Source organism: Lonchura striata, chromosome 3 (assembly GCF_050655825.1).
Source record: "Lonchura striata isolate lonStrDom1 chromosome 3, ASM5065582v1, whole genome shotgun sequence".
NCBI classification, from domain to species: Eukaryota; Metazoa; Chordata; class Aves; order Passeriformes; family Estrildidae; genus Lonchura; species Lonchura striata.
Genome location: NC_140705.1, coordinates 15,627,380 through 15,651,343, shown reverse-complemented (window position 1 = coordinate 15,651,343; position 23,964 = coordinate 15,627,380). Strand labels below are relative to the sequence as shown.

The window sequence follows — 23,964 nt, the reverse complement described above, 5'->3', positions numbered from 1 at the left end:
AGCCTGATGCAATACACCCCATCACCCACCAAACCTAAAAAAAATCCCCAAACACACCACACAAATAAAACCAGAAAACCCAAGAGGATAAGAATTACGTTTATTTCTTCATCCTAACCACATTTGATCAAAATGAGGGAAATACACCATTTACTCTACCCAAGAGACCCGAGCAAAGTTGTAGTTTCTCAGCATTGACCCATAGTCTGCTTCATACTAACCAACAACATGTCCGGTGAAAAAGTCTCGCCATTGAACACGATACTCCTTTTCCTTGCCTTTACCATCCACAATTAATGCTTGAAATTTTTCTGAAAAGTGTTCAGCAGTTGCAGTTAAGTATAATTTAAAGTGCCTGTAAAAGAATTTACTTACATTTATTTTTAAGCAAAGTATACATGTAACAAATACATTCAATCTCCATTTTACTGAGGGTCAAAAAAAAGTAAAAAAGCAATAATTCTGATAAGAAGGCTACAAAAGCATATAATGTGTAATTGATAACTGTAAATATTTTAGAGTCACAGATGTTTAATTTAAAAAAAGTGTAAAAAATAACCCCCTAAATCCAAAACAGTCACAGTTTGTTCATGATGTGCCTTCTTCATTTGCAGTTAAGCAAAACCAGTTACTGGTAACTATTTAAAAAAAAAAAAAAAAATCAGACCAAGAAATTTCTTCATCTATTTGAAATTAAATTATCTTTAAGTTCTTACTTTCTTACATAATACAGGCAAAAGACCATAAACAGAAATCTGAACTCCCTACATTTTTTACAATATATTGTCACAAAAACTGAAAACTATCCCAAGAAGTAGGCTGGTAACCTTTTCTGGAAGAAACCTGATGGGCTCTTGGTTTATGTGGGCTTTGGGTGAAAGATTTTTGGCATGCTCCTCTGCAATTATTCTGTAATCATCATCGGCAACCTCACCCTAAAGCCAGCGTGCATGAGGCAGTGCAAAACAGGGACAGTCAGACATCTGATCCCATTAACCTTTCATAACTGCCCCTCCAAACTCAAAAAAAAAATGCCCTTTCAAACATTCAGAAATTCAAAAATTATGCATAACTTGCATGACAGTTGAAGATGACACAGGGGAAGGCACATGAATAAAAGAGGACAAAGGATGTCATTCAAACAAAAATCGATCTACATTTGCTAATAAAAAGAGTGATTCTGACCCTGCTCCCCATTTCAGATTCATTTTCAGTGAATTTCAGTCATAACCTGCAAGGCATTTGTCTGACTCTCAGAATAAAATTTCTGCCATCTTCATGCCTGCTTCCTTCTATTTCTCCTCCCCTTTTCACCTGAGCTTTATTTCCCATCTTATAACAAAAACCAAAATACAAAACCAAACCAAACAAACAAAAGATGAAAATAAGTGTTTTATTTAATGGGACATACTCAATAGGAAAAGGATTAAACCTCCATGAAACTAAATATAGTCAATCTCTTGGGCAGCAGAGCACACACACTTCCCAAACTGAAGGCTGAGATTTTCAAGAACCAGAGGACAGTCGAGAAGAACTGACAAGATTGCCAGATCAGGTATAAGTGAGATCCAACCTAATCAGTAGGAGTAATCTACATGAAACTAAACCTAAGAATAAAGCAAAAGAAATCCTAAATTACTGTTATGTCAGCCATCAGAGAAATAAAAGAGAATTTACTTTCCCCTTTCCTCTGAGCCTCTCTGAAGTCACATAACCATGCAGATCACTAACCTAGAAGAACTGGCCAGTCATGACAGAGAACAAGACAACAATTTCTGGGTTTGAAACTGCACATTACTCATGAGAAACTGAAGGAAAATATTATGCTATTTCATCACTGATGATTTAATTACCTTTGCAGGGCTGAAAAACTTAAGAGCCTTTCTACATGTGTCTCAGGCTGGAGGTCCCTCTTCTTCAGTGAGTGTTGCTGGATGCTAGACAGAGAAAGGATGTCGTAGTCTGAAAGCATGGACTCAACTGTGTCTGAAAGACCAACAAGGAAAGTTTTAGTTTCAAAAGACTTTTTTTCCAAATGCACACATAAAAAAAGAGCAAACCAGAGACTCCCATTTCAACAGCAATACCACAGTTTGCTTTAATTTTAACTACTTCTGTAATGGCCTATTTTGTGTATGTAATTCAAAATCATAGAGTGAGACAAGACAATCTCAGAGAGACAGTTTGCTTCAATTTTTATACAACTTCTAAGCAACCAACTCATCATTTTTAGTGCCACAGCAATGCAGAACTTATGCCCTCCCTGGCTCCCCCCAAGAAACTACATAGGGAGAACATCCCCATTTCTCTGGGGTAAATTACTCTCCTCACCTGCTGGTCCCCACATGAGTCTGAGGAAGAAAATAATTTAACCTAGGAGATTTAAACCAAGTTAATTGCAGACTGGACTGTATTGGGCCTTTCTGCCCAACAGTAGACAGAAAACAGGTTATCTGCATAGCACAATCAATCAGAACTAACAAGGCAACTCATGTGAGATATCCTGATTTCCCAATACCTTACCATCATGTGAAACTCCTCTTCCTACTGAGAACACGAAAACTTATTCAGAGAAAGGAGACCAAGTGCCTGAATTCCTATGGGAGCAGTACACACATTACAAATTCATGTCAATATTCTTCAGATGTTTCCACCATTAACAAGCTGCAAAAAGTGCTTCTGTCTTGCTGATAAAACCTCCTGCTACTTTGTAAGGCATTCCTTCATCAAAACACCCATCCACACTCTTGCTTCTCTGGAGCACCCACCACCCATCAAGACAGCCAACAACCACCCCAGCTTCCACCAACACTGACAGATTCAGTTGCTATTTACAGCCTTAACAAGAGGTTCTTATTCCCACATTGTCATTTTCCTTCTCAGCCAGAGGTGCTCACTCTTCACTGCACTAAATGAGGATTCAGATGTGTTTTACTAGAGACAGAGGTGCAGAGGTGCTCACCCAGGCATTCTTTTTTTTAAAAATGTCCTGTTTCCTTCCCCTCCATTTCCAGCTATGCTTCTGAACCAGACTGACAGCTACCAAAGACATATTCTGTTAAGGAAGATAACATTCCTTCAGAGTCCCTGGTCACTAGCTTACCCCACTCAGCAAAGCCACCTCATGTGCTTTATTGGACTTTAAAGTAAGCAGCACCACTAACAAGCTATTGTGCAACAAACCAATATTGCCAACTTGAAATCTAGATGCTCATAGCTCTTGAAATAATATGGGTTTTTTAAACCTGACACTCAGTACCATAATTTATTCCCAAATCCATGTTTCCAAAGCCCAGGAAAGCTTTAAGAACACATGCACTGATCAGGGCAAGGAAGCACCTTGTTTTTTCTTTTGCAAGGGGTGGGTGGATGGGGAGAATTAACCAGCAGTAAATGGCCACTAGTGTGCTTGTGTACACTGAAGTGAGGAAGGCACAGAAGCAAAGATGATCCTCACAGCCTTCCTGGCCCTGCACCAGACCCACTCACAGAGTGAGGCACGGGCAACACAGCTGCTCTCTTGGGCAGCAGAAGCCACTGAGCAGCAGTTCCCAGGCTTCTCCCTCCCTGGCCCCTCCTCTCTGGCCCTTGAGCAACACAGGAAGGGCAGAGCAGTTGCAATTTCCCGATTTCTGTTTACAACTCTCAGGTCGAGAACACCTGCACATGATTACCATGTGTTTCGGGTTATATGCAAAGACAAGTCTCTATCACCCTACCTTCTGTGGTGGGGGTTTTCCCCACATATGCCCCACTGTTGCATGTCAGGCAGGGCCTTCATCTTTAGGTTGCTGAGTAAATGCCTAGCTTCCCCCTCCAAACAGCTGGTTTTTACAAAGTCTGTTCTATTTAATTGCTTCTCTGGCATCTGCCCTCATCCAGAACCACCTAGAAAGGATGTAGGAACAGGCAAGGAAATAAATTCTGGAAAAAAAACCTCATTAAACTGCCTAGTTCTGAATTAATTTAATCAAACTCAAGATTCTGTCACTACACTCAGGCTAGAGCTGACCCCTCAAAGTGAATGCTGATACACAGAATATCCAACACTGGTTTATGATTCAGACCAAGCGTGTGGAACATGGGGCATGAAACAAGAGGTGTGGTACCCCTGCCGTGCTGTTCAGGGTCTTGCCACACGAGGTCTGCCCGAGAGGCACAACCCCAGCTACAAAACATTACTGTCCTTTTCCATCTCTGCCTCTGAAGTACAGACCAGACCCAAGAGAAAGCCATGCCAAAAAGCAAAACATAGTTGCTACTATGGCCAGACAAAACGTCTCAGTTTCATGGCAAGAGAACTAAGAAGTCTGCTAAAAAAAATCAGGCTTTTTTATTTGGTAGGCAAGTCCTATTCCACCTTAATATACACAAACACCCTTCTGGAAATGCCTCACAGAGACACAGGAAGGGTAGTAAGAACAAGACCTAAGAAGTTCATGAAGATGAGTAAGATGATTCTATTGAAGTAACAAATGAAATACATGGCACTCCCAGTTCCTGTAACCCTGAAACAAGAGTGCACTTGTTCATATTTCCTCTTACCCTTCCTAAATTTGTTAATTTTACTTACAACATAAGTAGAGGCTTAAGACACATTCCTCCCAGACATAATCTGTTAACTAACTATGGTATCAGATAGATGTGGAACAAATAGATTGGTAATACACTCAAACTAAATTTTTTCTGTAAAATGTTCATATTGTGAAAATGAATCCATGTTCATGGCTTATTGAAAATAAAAGATGAAGTGTCATTATTTTAAAGAAAACACAGAACTGTACAGAAGCCAACTGTACAACAGTCTGTGGATGGGAGCCATAGAAAGCATATACTTGACTTTTTATTCAAATTTTAAAATCTTTCTGGTATTCCTTCCCTATTATATTCATTATGGTCCAAGAGTCATTTCCCACAGGCTTCAACAGACCTGAGCTTAGGTTTCCCAAACCATTTTTTTGCAGTTCAATCCCTCCCACTCCCTCCAAGATCTCTGCATTCCTGTCATTTTAGGGAACATCTTAACTGCATCCTGATACGGCAAGTATTTATTTACTGTCACCACCCTTCACCTCATGGTACCTTCTTTCCCAGAGGGAAACCTCCTAAGAACATACAGAAATTGGGTTTGTAAGAGAGACAAGGAAGGAATGTCATATGACAAAGACAATATCCCAAAGTTCTCAAGAAGAAATCCACAGCACTGATCCACCTCTACCCCTAGCTTTGAACTCACCAACTCTTGCCTCTTTTTTTTTTCACCTTGTTTCTGGGCTAAAAGCTCCCTGGCACTAGACCTTCAGACTTAAAACAGGAAAGTATCTTTTAATAAACTCTGCACCAGCACCAAAGAGCTCAAGAATGCACAGGAGAACAGCTTAACTCCCTGAGTTGGAGGCCACTCTGCGTGTGTTTCAAAAGAAGTTTCTCTTTCAGTGCTCAGCTAGCAATTCATATACTAATGTCAGCCTTCTCCAACCATCTTGGCTTTCATAAGTACAACAGTAAATTCCCATGATCTCATGCCCCATCTATTGTCTTGAACCCAACAAGTAAATGTGGCATTCAGCCATTTCATAAGCATGCTTTTTCATTGCATCATTTATGGAAAGGTTAAGCTTATCTAGAAGCATGAAGTTTTAACCCAGAACATATAATTAATATTTTCTAGAACTCTCTTCAAAATTATGCCATGATAGAAAATATTCCTACCTAAAATTCGGGATCTGAAATTTAAAAAAAAAATTTCTTTTAGGATTTAAAAAAGACCACTAGATAATCAGTGAGACATGCAGAAATGATTGCAGTTATTTCTCCAATCATCCCAAGGGAAAAAATAAAAGCAGAAATAATTTTTCTGTCAAAGGCACTGGAATGGGATGACAAGCCTACAGGGAGTACTCCTACAACAGGCACTGCAAACACATTCAGGAAGGATTTTGTAGTGGGACTGCTAAATCAGTTTCATCTCCAAGACTGAAGAAGCGACTCCAGACTGTATTTTATACAGTACTCATCAACTACATCAGGGTTCTGATCTCAAGCTGATTTCCAATGGGTATCAAATACCTATCAAAAGCTTATGAGCAGTTGACTAGTAACAATTTTTCTGATTCAGCTGACAAGTGACTGAGTAGAAGGGTTCCATATTCTTTATTGTTACTATTTAGTTTTGTATGCTCTTCTTGTACATTAAAATATTTTAACTGAAGTAACTAAACACAGCAATTTGAAATATAATTCAGACTCTCAGAATTTAGACTAGGAAACACAGACTGGAGTTTTTCCAGCTTGAAGCACAAGAGCTAGAGCAGGTGTCCATCACCCTACATAAAACAGCTGCCCTTGTGTTTGTAGTAACAGCCGCTCACTGGCTGCAACACAGCTGGTTTGGCTGCACCACCATTCCAGAGAGTGCTAATGGAGAAGGCAAATATATTCATATTTCAACTGGGCACACAAATGGTCTGTGCCGGGCAGGAGGTGATGCAGTCGTGCACAAATGTTTGTGGATACCCTCTCTGAACAGCTTATGCTGCTTTTAGGAGACTGTTGATGAAGAGGATACATTGAGAAGGTTCATTGTGGGTAAGCTGGTCTGTAACAACTCCTTGCACGTGCTGTTAATATTTCTCCAGTATATCTGGTACAGAGGCATTGCCAGAGACACAATAAAAAGTGAACTGAAATACTTAACCCACACAAAACAGCCCATGCTTTCAACAGTTCAGATAAATCATGTTTACTTGTTTCCACTGAAGAGTGGTTGCTGTTTTGCTCATCAAGAACATTAAACAGAAGAACCTGTATGAGAAACAAGTTCAAAGAAAGAACCAAATACATATCAGCATTCTAATAAACCATAACAAGGTAAAAGTTTACACTCTGAGCACATTTCTGGATAAACCTGTAAGTAAGAACAGTCAGCCACATCAGCTGAATGTGTTAGAAGGCATGTTTTTAACTGGATCCCAGCTTCATCAAACTAGTCAAACCACCTGAGAAAACAAGGTGCCTGCACTCACTCACTCGGCAGCAGATGAAGCCTCCGGGTAGGGTTAATCAGCCCTTGTGCAGGGAGGGCAGGGATGCTGCTGCTTTATTGTCCAACAGCTACTCCACAGTGCACTTCTCCTGCAGTTACACTGGGCAACTGTTCCCTCCTTATCACACATTCAGACATGCCAGTGATGGGTATCATGGAAAAACTAACAGCTTACTAAATACCCTTTAGCTCATCTTAGGAAAAACTTCTTCAGGTAGCAGCACCTTTATGCTGCTCCAAAGTTTTTCCCCAGAGTAAAATAAACATTTGTTTCTAGGCAGTGGGAATATCTCCTTAAGGGTGCAAATTCTGTTTAGCAGAAGCTGTATAGATAATTAAGCTGCTGTTTCTGGTGGTTTTGAATACAGCTGAATACCCACAATGATCCTACACATTACCTCACACACTTCCAACCTTGCAAATTATCTCCTTCTCTAATCACATCTTAAATAAGGACCAGTGAGGAACAAAACCTACACTGTTGGATCTACTTGATTTAATAACTGTTTGTCCTATTAATGACAATAGACCACTTTTCAAAGGAAAAAAAAAAGCAATATCCTGCCAAATATTGGCATTATAAAAAATAAGGAACTCTACTGAATTAACATCCTCATAATTAAAGTGAAATGAGGGCAATACAGCCATCCCATCTTACAACAGAACAGCATCATATGACCTGATGCTCAAAAAACCCCAGCACAACCCACCCCCAAATCACATGCTTTCATACAACCTGCAGAGAGGAACTGCCCAGTCATGGCATGCAGTGTTCTCTGGAAACAGATCATTTGTCTGGCTATCAAAAAACTACAAGCCTCACCACTGTATAAAGATACCACATCACAAAATCCTGCTGTGTCACAAAATAAATTTGAGTGGAGCTGATTCTAGGTAGACACTAATACTGTCTAGATGACACTTGTGAGACCAACCCCTTCACTTCTGACTGCATTTCTTTTCCTTGTGGATACAACTTTGGACTCATTCACATACAAGCTTCCAAAATTAGAGGCACATCACAGGTACTGAGGCACAGAATTTTACTATTTCAGTGACAACCTGAAAAGGTGCAAAAGGAAACCAAGGGATATCATGTTCTTGTTCAACATGTCAGTAATTATGGATCAGCATCTACTGGATGACAGCTGTAGCTGCTTCCCTTCATAACAGAGCCCCCTTGCCTTCCCACTTCCCAGTCCATGCACCTACATAGGCTAAAAATGCAAGTATCAAGGTGGGAAAAAAGTACAAATAATGCACATTAGGGCAACACAGGAAGACAGGGATGGATATTGTGAAGAGATGCAGGCCACAAGTGACAAAGATGGACAATACATGTATCTGCAAGAATGGAAGACATCAGGAAGATCATTAGAACCACTGAGAGGGTTGCTGGACATCCCCAAAACAGGCAAGTTCATGTGCTACACATGAAGATCACAGAAAAGGACAGGAGGATAAATTGCTCTTTGTTAAAAAAACCTAGCTCTTGGGTTCACAGCAAAGCTCGTGCTATCATCAGTCTGGCAAACTCGGACTCCTACAGTTTATAAAAAAGCTGGGGTGGGGAACTAACCTGTTTAAAATGGAAACTAAATATAAACTTCTACGGCAAAGACAAATCTCTGCTGACTACAAAACACAGTTACACCTAATGTGCCAGTACTAGAGTATGGCTGACTGGGCTTCCACACTTGGCCCTTCCAGCCACAGAGCAGAAATCCATGCTGGGGCTTCTGCACGTGCACACAAAAATTCCAGAGCAGCAGAAGCATGAAACTGAGATGAGTCACTGCTATCAGCAATGTAGAGCAGCAGTGAAGTTGTCAGTTTTACTGAGGAAAAAGTTAAACCACCCCAAATCTTAAATGCAAACAGCAATTTTACTTTTTTGTCTGCTTAAAGGTAAGAACAAATTGGCACTACTGAAAACCAAACTCATTTTGAGCACTGGATTTTGCTCCCATTACAAAAATCTTGCAATAGTTAAAGGTAATTCTTATTAATTAGACTTTAATGTAGCATTGACATTGTTCTTTTTGTTAACCTTGAGTACTTTTTGCAGAAATTACACTTCGATCACTTTTTTCAGTTGGAAATGGAAACATTGACCTCTTCATCTGAACAAATGAAAACAAATTTGAGAAAAGTACTTAAAAACCTTGATATTAAGTAACTTCATGGAAAAGATTGCTAATCCACAGCATAAAAATAATATTGGTAATTTGCATTCAATAGGGACATGTCTACACCAAGCATTTGCTGTTTATACAGACACTGCATCAACAAATTCCTGCAATGATTTTGAAATAATCCCACCACATCCTGGGCAGGGATCACATGCTGTGGGACTGCATGTCCTTGAATTCTCCACCATGTGATGCATGGTGAGAAATACACTCAACCTTCAGCTTTTGGGGACAAACTGCAAAACCAGCTCCATCTAAAACAGTAATCTTGCTTCAAAGGATGTCCAAATGGGGTAAGAAACTATAACAAAAAAGCAGATCATGGTAGAGAAATTAATCATTTGACCCTCACCTAGGTCTTGCCTTAGTCTCCAACAGAAGCTTCAGTCCAGCAGGATAAAATTTAACCTTGCATTAATATTTTCGTCACTAATTATCTCACTGCACATTCTTGACACTGAGCTAAACTTCCAATCCCTAAATTCTTTGGCAGCAAGTTATGTTCCTGGCCTTTGGACTTCCTACATTTTGTCACAACAAGTGTGAAAAATTCTAAACTGATTTCAAATCATTTTATGCTGCCCTCTGTATCACTTAGTTGCCCTGGTTCATTCATCAACATCACTACCATTTGTTTTTTTTTCACTCAACAACTTCTAAATCCGAGTCTTCTGATGTGCATTAGGTAGGTTTGCACAGAACCATTTGTACCATTTCTCTAGCTCATGCAATTGTTCCGGAGTTCGGTGTGGTATTTCTGTGGTATAGAGAAAAAACTGGTGAAAATCAGGGTACCTGCCTCAGATTTTCTTAGTGAAATTTGGCAGGTAGAAAAAGATCTCCAGTTAGTGATTTAAAGAATATCATCTGTAAAGCAAATGATGAACTATCTTATTTTAGTTCCCCACCTAGCTTGAGACAAAAAGTTCTCATTCGAAAGACGCAACAGTAGAGTAAGACACATTTTACATCCAGACTCTGTTGGGGGCAATCCTGCACAAATGCTGCACAGTGGCAGCACACAACTTGTACCACTGTATTGTAATACAGATTCTGGCAAATCTTTAGATATATTCAGTGACCTATTCGCCTATTCAGCACCTGAGCTGGATATCTGCACTGCTACTCTTTTCAAGTACATTAAGCTTTGTTACCATTCAGATGTGTCTGAACTTCAAGACAAACAGAATAAATATTTTATAGATATAAAAGGTTATCTTCAGAGATAAATGACAACAAAGAGAAAAATCTTGAAAGAGCTGCCATTAATTTTTCTGGGGCCAAACTACAGTATCAGTCACTGTATTGCGTAGTAGAGCCCCATTTCTCTAGAAATTGATCCCGGATGTCAACATTATTAAAAAGAGTACACCTAAAGACAAACTGAGCTGGAAATCATTCTGCCTTCATCCCTCACCTGGAACACAACCCTTTCCACCCCTCAAAAACAACGGGGCAGGTGCTTGGACAGTCACACTGTGAGCTGCTCCACAATAATGGAGTTCACAGAGAGAAAATATATCCTTTACTGAAAATAAACCAAAACCAATCAAACAAAAACCCCAAACCACTAAAAAAGCCAAAAAACTGATTAAGAAACCAAACAAACCCCAAAACAAAACAAAAACAAAAGGGGGAAAACCAAACAAAAAAAAGAGATTAACTTCCAGACAGCTCACATTCCATGAATGTGCTCACAGGAATGGGGAAGGGATTGGGAAGCTGAGGTCAGGTTGTGGCAGTCTCATTTTAGATCAGTTCAGACTCCTGGAGCACCACACCCTAAGATTACTTCAGCCAAAAAAAGCCGGAAAATGACCCACATAATTTTATCACTTATTCTATTCTTTGTCAAATTATTTTTTTCACTGTATAATTTTTTTTCCTCCTTGAAAAACTGAACTCAGAGTAATAAGTGAGAAGTTCTCAATAGAAATCACAAAATGTTAATTCATGAAACTTCCTTACAGTGCTCAGCAGAAATCTGATTTCGGTTCCCAAAAATTAAGCTGTGAATAAATAAAACTTTCAAAATGATAACACTGAAATTATTAGAAGGAAAAGATGATATTTAGAAAACCAAGCTGTAAGATGAGGACAACAGAACTCCAACAAAAGATGAACATAAAACCACAATAAAATAGGCAAAGGTATTTTTAAAAAGCAGCTTATAAAAGGCAGAAAGCTAATACTTAAAATATTTTTCATTTTATGAGAAGAAACCACACAGCTAAATAACCAAAGGGGCTTGTAAAACAAGTAAGATGCAAAGACAGTCCCAAGAATGGATGCTGAAGGCCAGTGCCAATAACTGACCTTGGTATTCACTGCGGAGGAGATAAAAAGTTCCCCAAAAGTAACTTTTTGCCATGATAGGGTACATGTAAAGACTTGTGTTCAAGAATCAGGAAAAGAGGCTTTATAACAACTCAAGAAAATGACCAATAAATCAACAGGATATGAATTTATTACTCCAAGAGTTACAAAACACTGCAAAAATAGAACTGGTCAACTCCTAACTGTGGTATGAGACTAAAGAGCCACTGGTGTAGTGCATGAGGTCTGAACAGACCAATTTCCACTCCAGGTACTACCTAAGGGCCTAATCAACAAATACATTAAATGTCCCAAAAGCAAACAGGTAGCAATAACAACAACGTGTAAATTACTAGACGTGGGGGGGCTAAATAAGATACCATGAAAGTAATGCCTCCTATACATATATATATATATGTGTGTATATATATCTGGCAGTAGTGTGTGGATAAAAGTAACAGCTAATGTAGCACACATAGATTTTTCAAATTCCCTCACAAAATACTTTTGTAAATTTAGTTTACTGGACAACAAAACAAAACATGTGATGAAATTCAAAGTGTGAATGTGTGAAATAACATGTGAGGAAAAGAGTTCCTCACTGTATTTACACAACAAAGTATATCAGTACAATTATTACCACTCAAAGCAAAACAAAAAAAAAAACCCAAAAGAAACCCACCAAAAGAAAACAAACAAACAAACCCCCCCACAAGAAAATAACTCTAAAGCAAACAAACAAACAAAACACAAAGAAAAGAGTGCTTGGAGTGACTATTAAAGACCAAAAATTACTCAGAAAGGAAACAAAATCAAAAGCATTCATAATTATAAATTTATATTGCCTTTGTATTACAAATGGTGTCTTGCAGCCCTGACCATACATCTCAAATAAATAAAAAATCCAACACAAAATATATAGACAAAAGTAATAAATAAAGTCAGGATGCTTTCCTCATACTAAGAATTATTATATGGACTAATATTTTATCACTTAAACAACAAACAGTAGTACAAATGAGATAAATTGCATAGGTATGTAAGTCACTACAGATGTGAAAAAAACGAATAAGTCTTCCAACATTTAGAAACAGAAGAAATGAGGTTTTCGTCCATGCAGTATTTCATAAAATTGAAGAGCTCATAGTCCAGGCACAGTGGTACGTAGGCCAAGAAGATAAAAGCCACCAGATAAAGACTGCACAAACTCATAGCAGAGAGGTCCTTCAGAAGGTGTGAAGGTCTGACAGCCCAAGCTGCGACCGCTGTTCAGGACCCCCTGACCTGCCTGATGCTGAAAGGACACGCTCTGTTTATTTCTATTACACTTCCTGGGGCATCCACCACTGAGCCCCATCCTTCCCATGTTCCTACAGCCACAAACTGCTGAGGTGTGCACAGATCCACCTCAGGTGCAGGAGATGAGGGCAGAGGTCAGACATCTCTCAGGAAATGTGCTGAGAGATCTAAGCCAAGAAAGGAGACTTGGAGCAGTCCCTGCTGGCCTTGGTGACTGGAGACAGGACAGCTATCTCTGTGGGGATGTACAGCTGATTAATCACTGGGACAGTGTTCAGAGACTGCCTTTAGACAGTTCAGTTGTTCATTTGAATGTCAGCATCATCCCAATGTGAATCCCCACCCCACACAACAATGGGCTCAAGGAAAGCAACAGAACTTATCGCAAAATTGTTTTTGTACCTTTGATTTTCAAAACAGGGGTTTTCATGTGGGGGTCAGACATTTTTCCTTTAAAAACCTTTCAAAGGAAACAATAATTCTGCTGCTCCAGTGATGAGGAACCAGGATACAGAGAAAAGGAAAAATGGAGCGAAGACAAGGATCCAAGAAGTATGCAAGATACAGATCTTAAGGGCAAGACCTGGCCATTGCCTCGTGCAAGAATCCATCTTCCATTTCAGTGATAAGCTTTTGCTTATCAAACGAAAGTCTGCAACTTGATCAATGCAAAGCAGAAGCTTAGACGCAAAACTGTTTACAGAAGTTAAATAAAGCAGCGGTTCTCCTCCGTGTCAAGCTTTTCTAGAGGTCACTTTCAGCTCCAATGGCTTCGGGCTCTCTGGTGACTCTGCAAGCAGAGCTATGAAGGGAGGCCATTTATATGATTTTCCCCAGTGAGGCTGTGCAGCCTCCCTCCCTGGAGATATTCCAGAACCGCCTGGATGCAATCCTGTGGGATGCGATCCAGGATGACCCTGCAGGAGCACGGACACTGGAGCAATGCGGTCCCTTCCACCAACCGGGACTGTCCCGCCTCAACGGAACGCGAACTCCTGTGAGGAAACTCCTCAGCAGACCGAGTGTGAAGGCAGCGGTGTCTCCCCGCAGAGCGGCGACCCCAGCGCTGCCCGCCAGCGATGCCTTCGCTCCAGGGCCGCTCTGCCCGCCCCACACATCGCCCACCGCTCCCCCACGCCAGAGGCGCGGCTGCCGCGCCCTCCCCACCATCGTCCCAGTGGTGTCTCCCTCCTCCTCCCCTCTCCCCTCCGGGGTTGCCGTGGTCGCGCCCTGTCCTCACCGTAGCGCTGCGGGCGCCCCAGCGCCTCCAGCCCGCCCGGCCCCCACAGCAGCACCAGGGCCGGGACCAGCCACAGTCGAAGCATCGTGGTCCGGACGCGGCCTCCTCCGGTGCTGCGCGCCCGCCGTTCGCATCCGCTCGGAGCCGCTCCGCCCGCCGCGCCGGGCCCGCCGCCCCCCGCGGCCCGCACCCGGAAGCGCGGCCCTGCGCGCGGGGCATTGTGGGGCGCCCGGGGGCGCCATCTTGGGCGGGGGCGGTGCGGGGGCGGTGCGCGCTGCGCTGTGGGGCGGCGGGGGGGCACGGGGCGGCACGGCACGGGGCGGCACGGCACGGGGCGGCACGGCGCGGCACGGCGCGGCACGGCGCGGCACGGGGCGGCACGGCGCGGCACGGCGCGGCACGGGGCGGCACGGCGCGGCGCGGCGCGGCGCGGCGCGGCGCGGCGCGGCGCGGCGCGGCACGGACCGCAGCGGGGCCTCGGGTCCAGCCCCGCTGCTCCTGCAGGGTCATCCTGGACCGCATGGCACAGGACTGCATCCAGATGGTTCCTGAGTGTACTCAGGGACGGAGACAACAGCCTCTGGACAGTCTGTTCCAGTGCCTGCTCGCTGGCAGTGCTGTTCTTCCTCTGAGAGCGCTTGCTTTCTCGGCACATCCTTACCACAGCCCCCTCACGGCCTCCCCAGGGCAGAAACAGACCCTGGAAAGGGATAAGGCTCTGGGTTCTGCAGTGCTCTCTGGGACAGCCCCTTTCTGAGGTGTGGATCTGCCTGGACAGGACCCTGATGCTCTCAGGCCTTGCACTCTCAGTGATGCCACTCACAACTGCATTTGCTGCTTCTCCCCTGCCCACGTGAGTGACTACTCAGTGACTTTCCAAGGCTTTGCGTCGTTTCCTTAGCAGAACTGAGGATTGTGGCACTTAGTACGAATAATAAGTGATGGGTCTATGGCTCAACTGTTCCCAAAGAGCGTGCCTTATTGAGATAAAAGCTCAGAAAATGTGTTGCAACTTGTGTTGCAGCTGCGCTGAAGTGCTCTGGTTAATGTTCTCCAGAACTAGGTGGATCTCTTACCTTTTGCAGATGCCTCTAGCAAAGATGATTGTAAGGGATGTACTCAGCAAAAATGGAGAAAAAAAATGTCCCCATTGCCCATCCTGCTTAAACTGTGCTACTCATTAGTTAACCTGAAATATTTTAAAAAGCATCAATAAAATCACTCATTTTTTAATTTTTCATAGCACCATAAAGGCAGATGCGTCACATAAAGTAAGAGTGTGTCTCCCAGTTCCTGTCCCCAAAGACGAGAGGATTGTAAGAGGTGAAACTTCTGGGGAAACTTCCAGTGGGTCTGCTTTGAACTTCCAACAATTTGCATCTAGTGACTCCTGAAATCAGAGGTTGTGTCTTGCTTAGCAGCCCTCACAATACCTCCTCCATATGTTTGTTCAGTTGATTTGATGCTCATGAAGTGCCAGCTGAACACGAGTTGGAATTTCTTTACTGTTTGAGTGACTCAGTACTGGAAGAGATTGTCCAGGGAAGCTGTCAAGTCTCCCTCACTGCAGATATTCCAGAACCACCAGGATACATTCCTGTGCCATGTGCTCTGGAATGGCCCTGCTTAAGCAGGGAGGTTGGACCAGATGATCCACTGTGGTCCCTTCCAACTTTGTCCTTTCTGTGATTTTTATGATTTCTGTGATTTCTGTGTCATACTGCTTGTAAACTTGTAGCATCCATATCATCCTGTGGCAGGGACTCCCACAGTGTCTCTGTGTGTATGAACGGCCACTTTCCTGGTTTTCAACTTGACATTCTGTGACACCATGTGATGACCTGACCCTGCTTCTTGCTTGGGAAAGGACAGTACATCAAGTTTGCCTTCTCTATGCCAGTCACCACTTCAGAGCCTCCATGAAATGTCCTTGCAGTCTGGTAAGGCTTTTCTTGCACTCTGACAAGTCCAAGTGAAATCTTTTTTCCAATTAAGTGTTTGCTGCTATTCTATGAACTTTACAATTTCTGTTATTCCTGTTTGTGACGGTGGGACTGGAGCTCCGTATGGTGTCCATGACAGAGGCATCTAGTAGATTTATAAAGTGGCATAACAACATTCCCTGCCTTGTTTTCAGTATTGCTTGTGAATATTTCTAATATTCAATGTGCTGTTGATCTCCACTGAGCTGGCATTGTCCTACAAATAACACTAAACTTCCCAGCTCTCCCTCCTGACATGTAGTGGTCAGTTCAGACAGCATTATTCCACATGTGATGCAGGACTGTTTTATTCCCATGTGCATGGATTTACATCTGTCTGTTTTCATGATCATCTGTTGTTTTCCTGCCAGGCACCGAGATCTCTGTTCAGTTGCCCACATGGAGGTGTCCAGTGCTACTCCAGATGACACAGAGGGTCTGAGTAAAGCTTTAGAAGAATCTGGGGGTCCCTGTTGAGTCCTGTGCCGGAGCAAATGTGTCCCCCATATCGTGGATCATCAGTGGGTGTGTGTGAGCCCTAAATAGAGGAAGGTCTTTCTGGAATTCTCAGCCACACCTTTTCTCTCCTTTCATGAATTACTTATCTTCAGCAATCTTTGTCTTGTCACTCCTTATCTTACTTGGAGTATTTATGAATAAGTGCAGAGATGTGAGGGTGCATTAGTGACTTGTTTTCATAGTGAAAACTGACCATATACTTGGTCTTTTAACTGTATTTCAATCCATGCTGGGATCCTCTCTCTTGTCCTGTGGTTGTTTAGTCTTCTTTAGAACATTTAGCAAGAAAGTCTTGAAAGTCTTTCAGAAATCTCAGCAAACTGTAGCTCTGAAATCCCTCTTATGCAAGTGCTTGCTGACACATTCAAAAGACTTAAATCTGAGTTTATAAGGCAAGACTTCTCTTGGCAAGAGCAATGTTGACAAAACCTTTGTTGACCTTTCCCTGGTAAATCACATCTCCCCACGCATGCACTAATTATAGTTGTACTACTCTCTGTGGAATAGTATCACTTTGAATGGTCACGAGTTCTCCAGCTTTCCCTTAGAAACAATTAAAAAACAAATGTAATATTTGATACAATCTACTTCTTAGATGCCAAGAAAGTTTTAAGCCAGCAGTTAGAATTTCACTGCACTGTACAAATTACTGTGTCCTTGAGTTTCCTGCGTAAGAAGTGTCTGTTGAGAATTTATCTCAAAGTTGTTTGTTTTATGTCATGAACTTCTTTTTAAGACAACATCTCCACTTGAAACAGATAAGAAGTAAGGCCAATGATGAAGTGTTCCAACAGAGGGACACAAGACTCAGAGGTTCTTTTGGGTTTTCTACCATGGCTTTATCATTTCTCTGTACTGGTTTTGCAGCCAGTTTGGTCGATGGATTTTAGTTTCTGGCACTTTGTGCACTAAGATTATTGAAGCAATCTTAGATTATTTCAGATCTTCTTGAAAATTATTTATTGTTGGGTTTTATGTATTTTATGGCTCTTTCCTTCAATGTCATTCATAAAATCTACCATAACCCTCTGAGTTACAGGTTTGATTAGGATTTTCTCCAAATGAAATGTTTTATTTTGGTTAGCCTTCCCTTGTGTGTGATTAATCCATGTTTTGCTTAATCTAAACCTCTTTCTGGCTTTTGGGTTTTGGTTTTTGGGTTTGTGGTTTTGTGAGGTGTTTTGATATAGTACAGCCATTCTGAAGTATGTAATAAATAATTTTCCTCTACTCATGTCTTGATTCTAGTGACTTTCTGTAATTTTTGACCTCCACTGAGTACAGAGTTGAAGTTTCAGGTAGATGATACTTCACCAGCTTTCTAAGATGTCTTTTCAGATTAATAACAACTAAACAGATGCTCATCATTGTAAGTAGTTGGTGTAGGTTACGTATAACATTTGTAAACATCAGTTTTCATTTGCCATCTTACCAGATGCGATTTAATATCGCAGGATCTTTCTGCAAGCCTTAGAATCAACTTTGGGTTTAACTTTTTGGAATGCCATTGTTATATCTGTGAACGATTTATCCCAACTTCCAGATCACATTGGACTTTAGAGGTATCAGTACAGATCTATTTTTTATCGATGGATAGACTGTCCTATCTCTTACAAGTTTTGTAACTTGTGAAGGAAGATACAGACAGCCAGGTAAAAAGTTTCCTTTTCTATTATTACTTGAATTTTCCTGCTGACTAGGTTTTTTTCTTCCATTTACTTCATATCTCACAAGGACACTTTAATAATAAAAGTTGATTGCCTGTAAATATTTTTAGGGTTATAGAACTGTGTTTTGGGTTTTGACAGAGCCCATCACAATGGGGTAGTTAGATAAGTGTTTAGACTATTCGTATTTAATAATAGCATAACGGTATATAGTAATTATGAAAATTGTTACTGATTTAGCAATATGGTTTAATCCACATTAATAACAGTAGCAGATTTGGCATAAGTAGGTTAGTTTAATGGCATGTCTGAGTGCTTTTTTTTTAAATCTTAATTTGTTTATATAAATATATAATCTTGTGTCCAGGACAAGACCATTTTTGGAGTGTGTTGATACTCAGTATTAATAGAAATGCATTCTTTCCTTCCCACAGTAAGGAATTTGAGCCATTTTATTAATATGAGTGTGGACTAAACAGATATTCTAAATACATAGGATATTATTAGAAATTAATGAGAAACAGCATGTAGTATGTTAGTGAGGAATAGCACAAGTGCAGCACATTGAATAAAAAAAAAAGAAAAAAAATTATTTTATATATGTAGGCAGTGAATGTGTTTCCCTGTGTTCATAATAAAAACTGGAGATGTGGAGTGACAGCTAGCTGGGTAACTGACCCTGTTCACAAGAAGGGTTCCTTTAAGAACAACTGTTTGGTGAAAGAGGTAAACCCACTACCCAGGGTGATTCATAAAGTACACAGTTTAGTAGTTTGTTTGGAAAAGAAGATGGATTCTGTGGCATGCCCTGGAGGAAGATGGTGGATTACCTTTGTTTTGTGAATGTTTGAAGAGTAAATGATCCACCCTGCCCCCCCCCCGCCCCCCCCCACCCCCGAGGAAAAAGTCCTGATCTTGGTTCTGAGCTAAAGAGATAAGCAGATCTCCTCCCCACCTATGTGGGAGATGTAGGCTTCATAAAGCTGCATATTTTCCCATGGAACTATTGAAACCCATGTTACATGTGACTTTTGAATCTATGTTGGGCAAAGTCCTGGGAAGTGCAGTGACTTACAAGAAATGTTCATACTCTGGGAGAAGGATGGAATGAATAAATTAATAAATCTGTTCCACTTTCATGATCATCTGCAGAAAGAAAACAAAACCAACTTTAAAAGCACCTGGGAGTTTCTCAAAGTGAAATAACCTCCAAAACATGATAAAAAACCCCAACACCAAAACATCATCTGTGTTTATGTTGCACACGGAGGGTGTTGTGCTTGTTTCATACCATGGAACAGGACACCTAACAGCAAGAACAGGTCTGCAGGAGTTAATAGGCAGAAGAGTAGTATACTTTGGCCTGATTACTGAGGTTGTCTTCTCCCTCTTTCTGATTAATGAGATCTGGACTCCTATGGCATACCGGTTCTGAAGTCTCTATAATTTCTCTCTTCCTTACCTTTTTTCCCTCTGCTCTTCTCTTCCATGTCTGTCTTTCACCAAGTCATCTGACTTAGTCTCCTCTTTTATCTCCATAGATGTTTTTCTTTCCCATACAGCATTTCATTACTTTGAAGGCCTCACCCTTACTTAGCACTGTTTGTCCTATTGTCACTTTCAAAATATGTAAAATAGCACTCCACATTAGTGATCCAGGAGTTTCCAACATTTCAACATCAGTGATCCAATGATTTCCCCTGCTTACTCAGAAAGACAGAAATTCGGCTACAACTCTTGAAATATACATATTCTAATATTTTCTGACTTTGAAGAACTTCTATGGTCTCCTGTGGTCTTCCAGGACCACAGAAATATGCTGCAACTGGACTGACTTGCCTGCTGTGCTAGTTTTGAAATCTGCTATTACTGCTCACAAAGGAAAGCAGAGACCAACATGAGAGAGCTTTTTAAAAGCAGAAGCAACCTGAATTTGTTCTTCGTTATTGTGAGCATGTGTTCTCTATAATTATAATAACACATAATGCTTTTCTTCCCTGAAGCATATCAAAGTTAATCTTCTTAGGGAGGGGATATACTCTTGTGAAGTTACTTCCTGCTTCAGTCTTTTTAAAATCCACTAATAAATTACTTGGGCCCTACCTTTTGATACAAAGTGGTCCCTATTTCTTTTATCTGCCAGGAGATGGTGCTGCCAGTCTTCCATCTCTTTCTTTCCAGTTTTTAGGAAAGGTGGCACATGTTTGTGTATCAATAATGAAAATACTTCTGCCATCTGGCTGACACGTTTTTGTCCTAATAGGGATCTTAAAAGAAACAGAAAACACCTTTCCATATTTAAAGCTTACTACTATCTTACAGCTGGACAGATGTATTTAAGATTCACCAGGTGTCCTTGGCAAAGACATTCAGGAGTTTTCCAGAGGTTTTTAGTATTCCACGGCAAGATGCTGAATATAAACCACTTAACTTTATGGATTCCTGGGTAGTTTCACACATGCCTTTCTCACCTTTACAGACACCTGTGGATACACTCTGGCAAGATGGTTCATACTTTCACAGGCATCCCAGCCCTGTTCAGAGAACAAGAGCTGTGACACTGCTTTAAATGGCAGCAGGATGCAGTTTTAAAACTCATCCTAAATATTCTTTTGTCATTTAGACAGTTCTGTTAGCATCAATGTTAACAGGTCATGTGGCTTCAGGTTCCACTGAGCACACTTCACAAAATTTGGCCTGAAAAGACCTTGCAATGTGTAATGGAGAGACACATTCTCTTCTGCTTGATCACATTTATAAATATGTGTGAATGCCACAGAGCAGGGTACTTCCTTTTAAGCTTAAAGGATCAATAGTTTGGCTTTGTTTATTTGGCATCAGATTTTCTTTTCATCAGTGCAATTGTTTGGTAACACTCATGGCTACAGTAAAAAAAAATACAAAAAAACCCACAAAACCCCCAAAAAACTAAAAAAAAAACAAAACAAAACAAAACAAAACAACTGGACCTAATGTCAAATCCCCAGGTTTTGTTGCATTCTGTTTCTAAAATACATCCTGATGATTTAACATATATCCTGGTGATATCTCTTACCCACCCAACAGCTTTCACAGACACTGGTGGAAGTTAACATCTTTGGTATCAATTCCTGCTCTTCAGAGGACATCAGATATTTTTATTGATTCTTTTTTCGCTCCTAGGAAAAGCTTCTTTGATGTGAAATTTAATAGAAGAACAGAGACTCTTAGCACAAGGTAAAATGTGTTTCTTCTGGGCAGTGGCAGTATTTTTGATCAGACATTAGGACCAGACATTATTCCAGGAGTATTGTTAATATAAAGGCAGAAAATGTGGACCTTATGGAAAGTAATGAAATGTGGGCCAGTCTCTAGCTGTACTATTTTGGTGTATGAGATGCAGAGGGAACTGACTGCCAGTAGTCCTAAGCAAAATCTGGCAGCTGGACAACTAGACACCTACCATAATAAAAAAAACCAAAACAAACTACCCCAAAACATTTAACTGATTGAATTTGCCTATGTTTGGGTTTGGAAGGATCTACTGGCATTCTACCTTATGCACACTGCTTTGCTTCTACATTTGTGTATGTGTGTGTACTATGTCTTTATATACATATGAAGAGTTCCTGTTTAGGCTTAGAATAGTATGAAATAGACAAATGAAACTCTTTTGGGCAAACTGAAATCAGTTTTCAGTGGCTTCACAAGTGAGATTTAGTCTCATGCATGAGAGTTGAAAGGTGGTGCTCCTGGGTTTTTTATCCCTTGCAAGCTAGGTTGACAATATGGGATTTAAGTGTAAGTGGAGACTTCAACATGCTATGGAAAATTCATGTATTGGATTTTGTACCATCTGCATTACAAAGAAACAGAAAAAGAGTGGGCTAGAAAAAGGCTGTGCTGGAATGGATTTGTGCCTTCTAGGGTTTTTTGGCAATACCTCAAATATGGAGCAATTCATGGAACACATGGAATGTAGCATTAGATTTTGCTTGCTATTCCTACACTTGTGAATGAGGCATCATCAAGAGTTGTTTGAAAAGAGATAAATGCCTCAGCCAACCAAATAAGACCTTGCATTTTACCTGGGTTCCACAGTGAGAACTGGAGTCCTGAGCCTCCTGCAGACTCAGATGCTCTTGAAAAATTGCTGTGATGGGATGTTGCAGCAATTCTCCTTCTGTAAAATGAGTTGCTGTGTGCCTGTCTTAATGCTCCTCTGGGCACTATCTTAAAGCCCCAACAGAGAGGAAAGATCAGAACAAGAGGATGTCATGTAGTGACCTGGTGACTTTGGAGCAGAAGGACAGTGCAGAGTTACCCAATTACACACTACAGACTGAATGAACCCATTACCCCAGAAATGGAGGAATGCAGGCAGTTTTTTGCTGAGCTGCTGCAGTCCTTAGTGTCTACAAGCTATCAACAAGCTCAGAGATTTCATTCTCCTTACTTATTTTTGACCATGTCAACTCACTGATATCCGAGCAATATAAGTGTGAAGCATTGCTGCTCCAGGCTAGCAAGTACTTCACACTCTGGATAGGTGTAAGTGCCTGCACTGAGCAGGAAATCTGGATCAAAGTCCTCACAGTTCTTTCTCAGATGAAATAGCTCTCCTGAGTATGTGAGTGAGACCAAAATTATTTATTTTTAAATAATTTCTTTACAAAGAAAAGTTCACCAAATGTCTTGGGTCTATGAACACTGTCAAAATCTTCATGTGACCAGAATTCACACATACCACCTGTTTCCAACAAGAAAAGGAAATCTCTATGAGCAGCCTCCATCTGGGACAGCAGTTCACCACTGCAAAATGGGCCTGCCCATGTGTTGGACTTGTAGACAGCCTACTGAGACCAGGCTTGGGAGCACCACTGGCTCACTTCATCCAACAGTCAGGGTCCAGGTGACCCAGACTGGCCAGCCTCATGATGGAGCTTTGGTGACAGAGCTGCATTTGAACTGCTTAAGACCTGTGTGTGATTCAAGTCACCTGCTCATCAGCTGAGATTTCAACATTGTTTTAATATGTCTTCTTACTTATATGCCTTTGATGTCTCATTTTCATGGTGCCTAATTTCTCTTCTCTCCAGGGCTTTCAGTTCCGTGTGCTTGAAATGTGACTCACAGAATCGCCACTCCCCAGCCCTGCCCGATTACACTGCTCTGGGATGTGCTCACCAACCAGATCTGATACAGGGCACGCAGCAGGAAGACAAGAGAGAAGGGCACTTCCAAGAGACACTTCTGCTTCAGGACAGTGCTGCTAGAAGGCATGTTCCCTCCTACACCCGTGCAGGCTCTTCATCCTTCTCCTGGCCTACCTGCAGTGGTTTGGTTGGAAGTGTATTTTGTGTAGTGGCAGTAGAGAGCTTCAAGAGACCTGCCCTCAGCAAATATGCTGGCTGTGTTATTCATTGAGCTGTAGCTTAGATCACCTGGTAACACAGCTCTGCCATCACAAGGCAGCTGGGAGCACTTTGGTAATTCTGTAATCACAAATGTCAGACTATGTCAGTAGTCAACACTGAAAACTTATTGCATGCTATTATTAAAATTATACCTAATACCATGTTTTCATATGATCCTGTTGAGTCCATATCAGTGGCTCATGTGGCACAGTAAGGAAACCACAGGCCAAAATACTTCAACTGTAACTAACTTAAGGTACCATTAAAGAGACTCTGTCTAAGTCTCCTCACCTTTTTGTGTGTGAATC

At 41.3% G+C, this 23,964-nt stretch overlaps 1 protein-coding gene and 1 long non-coding RNA gene across 2 annotated transcripts in view; one reads left to right on the top strand and one right to left on the bottom strand.

The window, feature by feature from the left end:
• Positions 1-14,286, bottom strand: part of ADAM17 (ADAM metallopeptidase domain 17) — a 34,598-nt gene extending 20,312 nt beyond the window's left edge. Inside the window, exons 1-3 of the mRNA XM_021525424.3 lie at positions 14,093-14,286; positions 1,854-1,986; positions 222-355 (exon numbers count right to left, since the gene is read on the bottom strand). Of these exons, the coding sequence (XP_021381099.2) occupies positions 222-355; positions 1,854-1,986; positions 14,093-14,177 (352 nt within the window). The 5' untranslated portion in view covers positions 14,178-14,286. The remainder of the gene's footprint in view (positions 1-221; positions 356-1,853; positions 1,987-14,092) is intronic.
• Positions 14,287-14,463: 177 nt separating this feature from the next.
• LOC146767796 (uncharacterized) lies at positions 14,464-23,940 on the top strand. Its single transcript, XR_014953585.1, has 2 exons — positions 14,464-14,945; positions 23,339-23,940. It is a non-coding gene; the product is annotated as an uncharacterized LOC146767796 (long non-coding RNA).
• Positions 23,941-23,964: the final 24 nt, after the last annotated feature.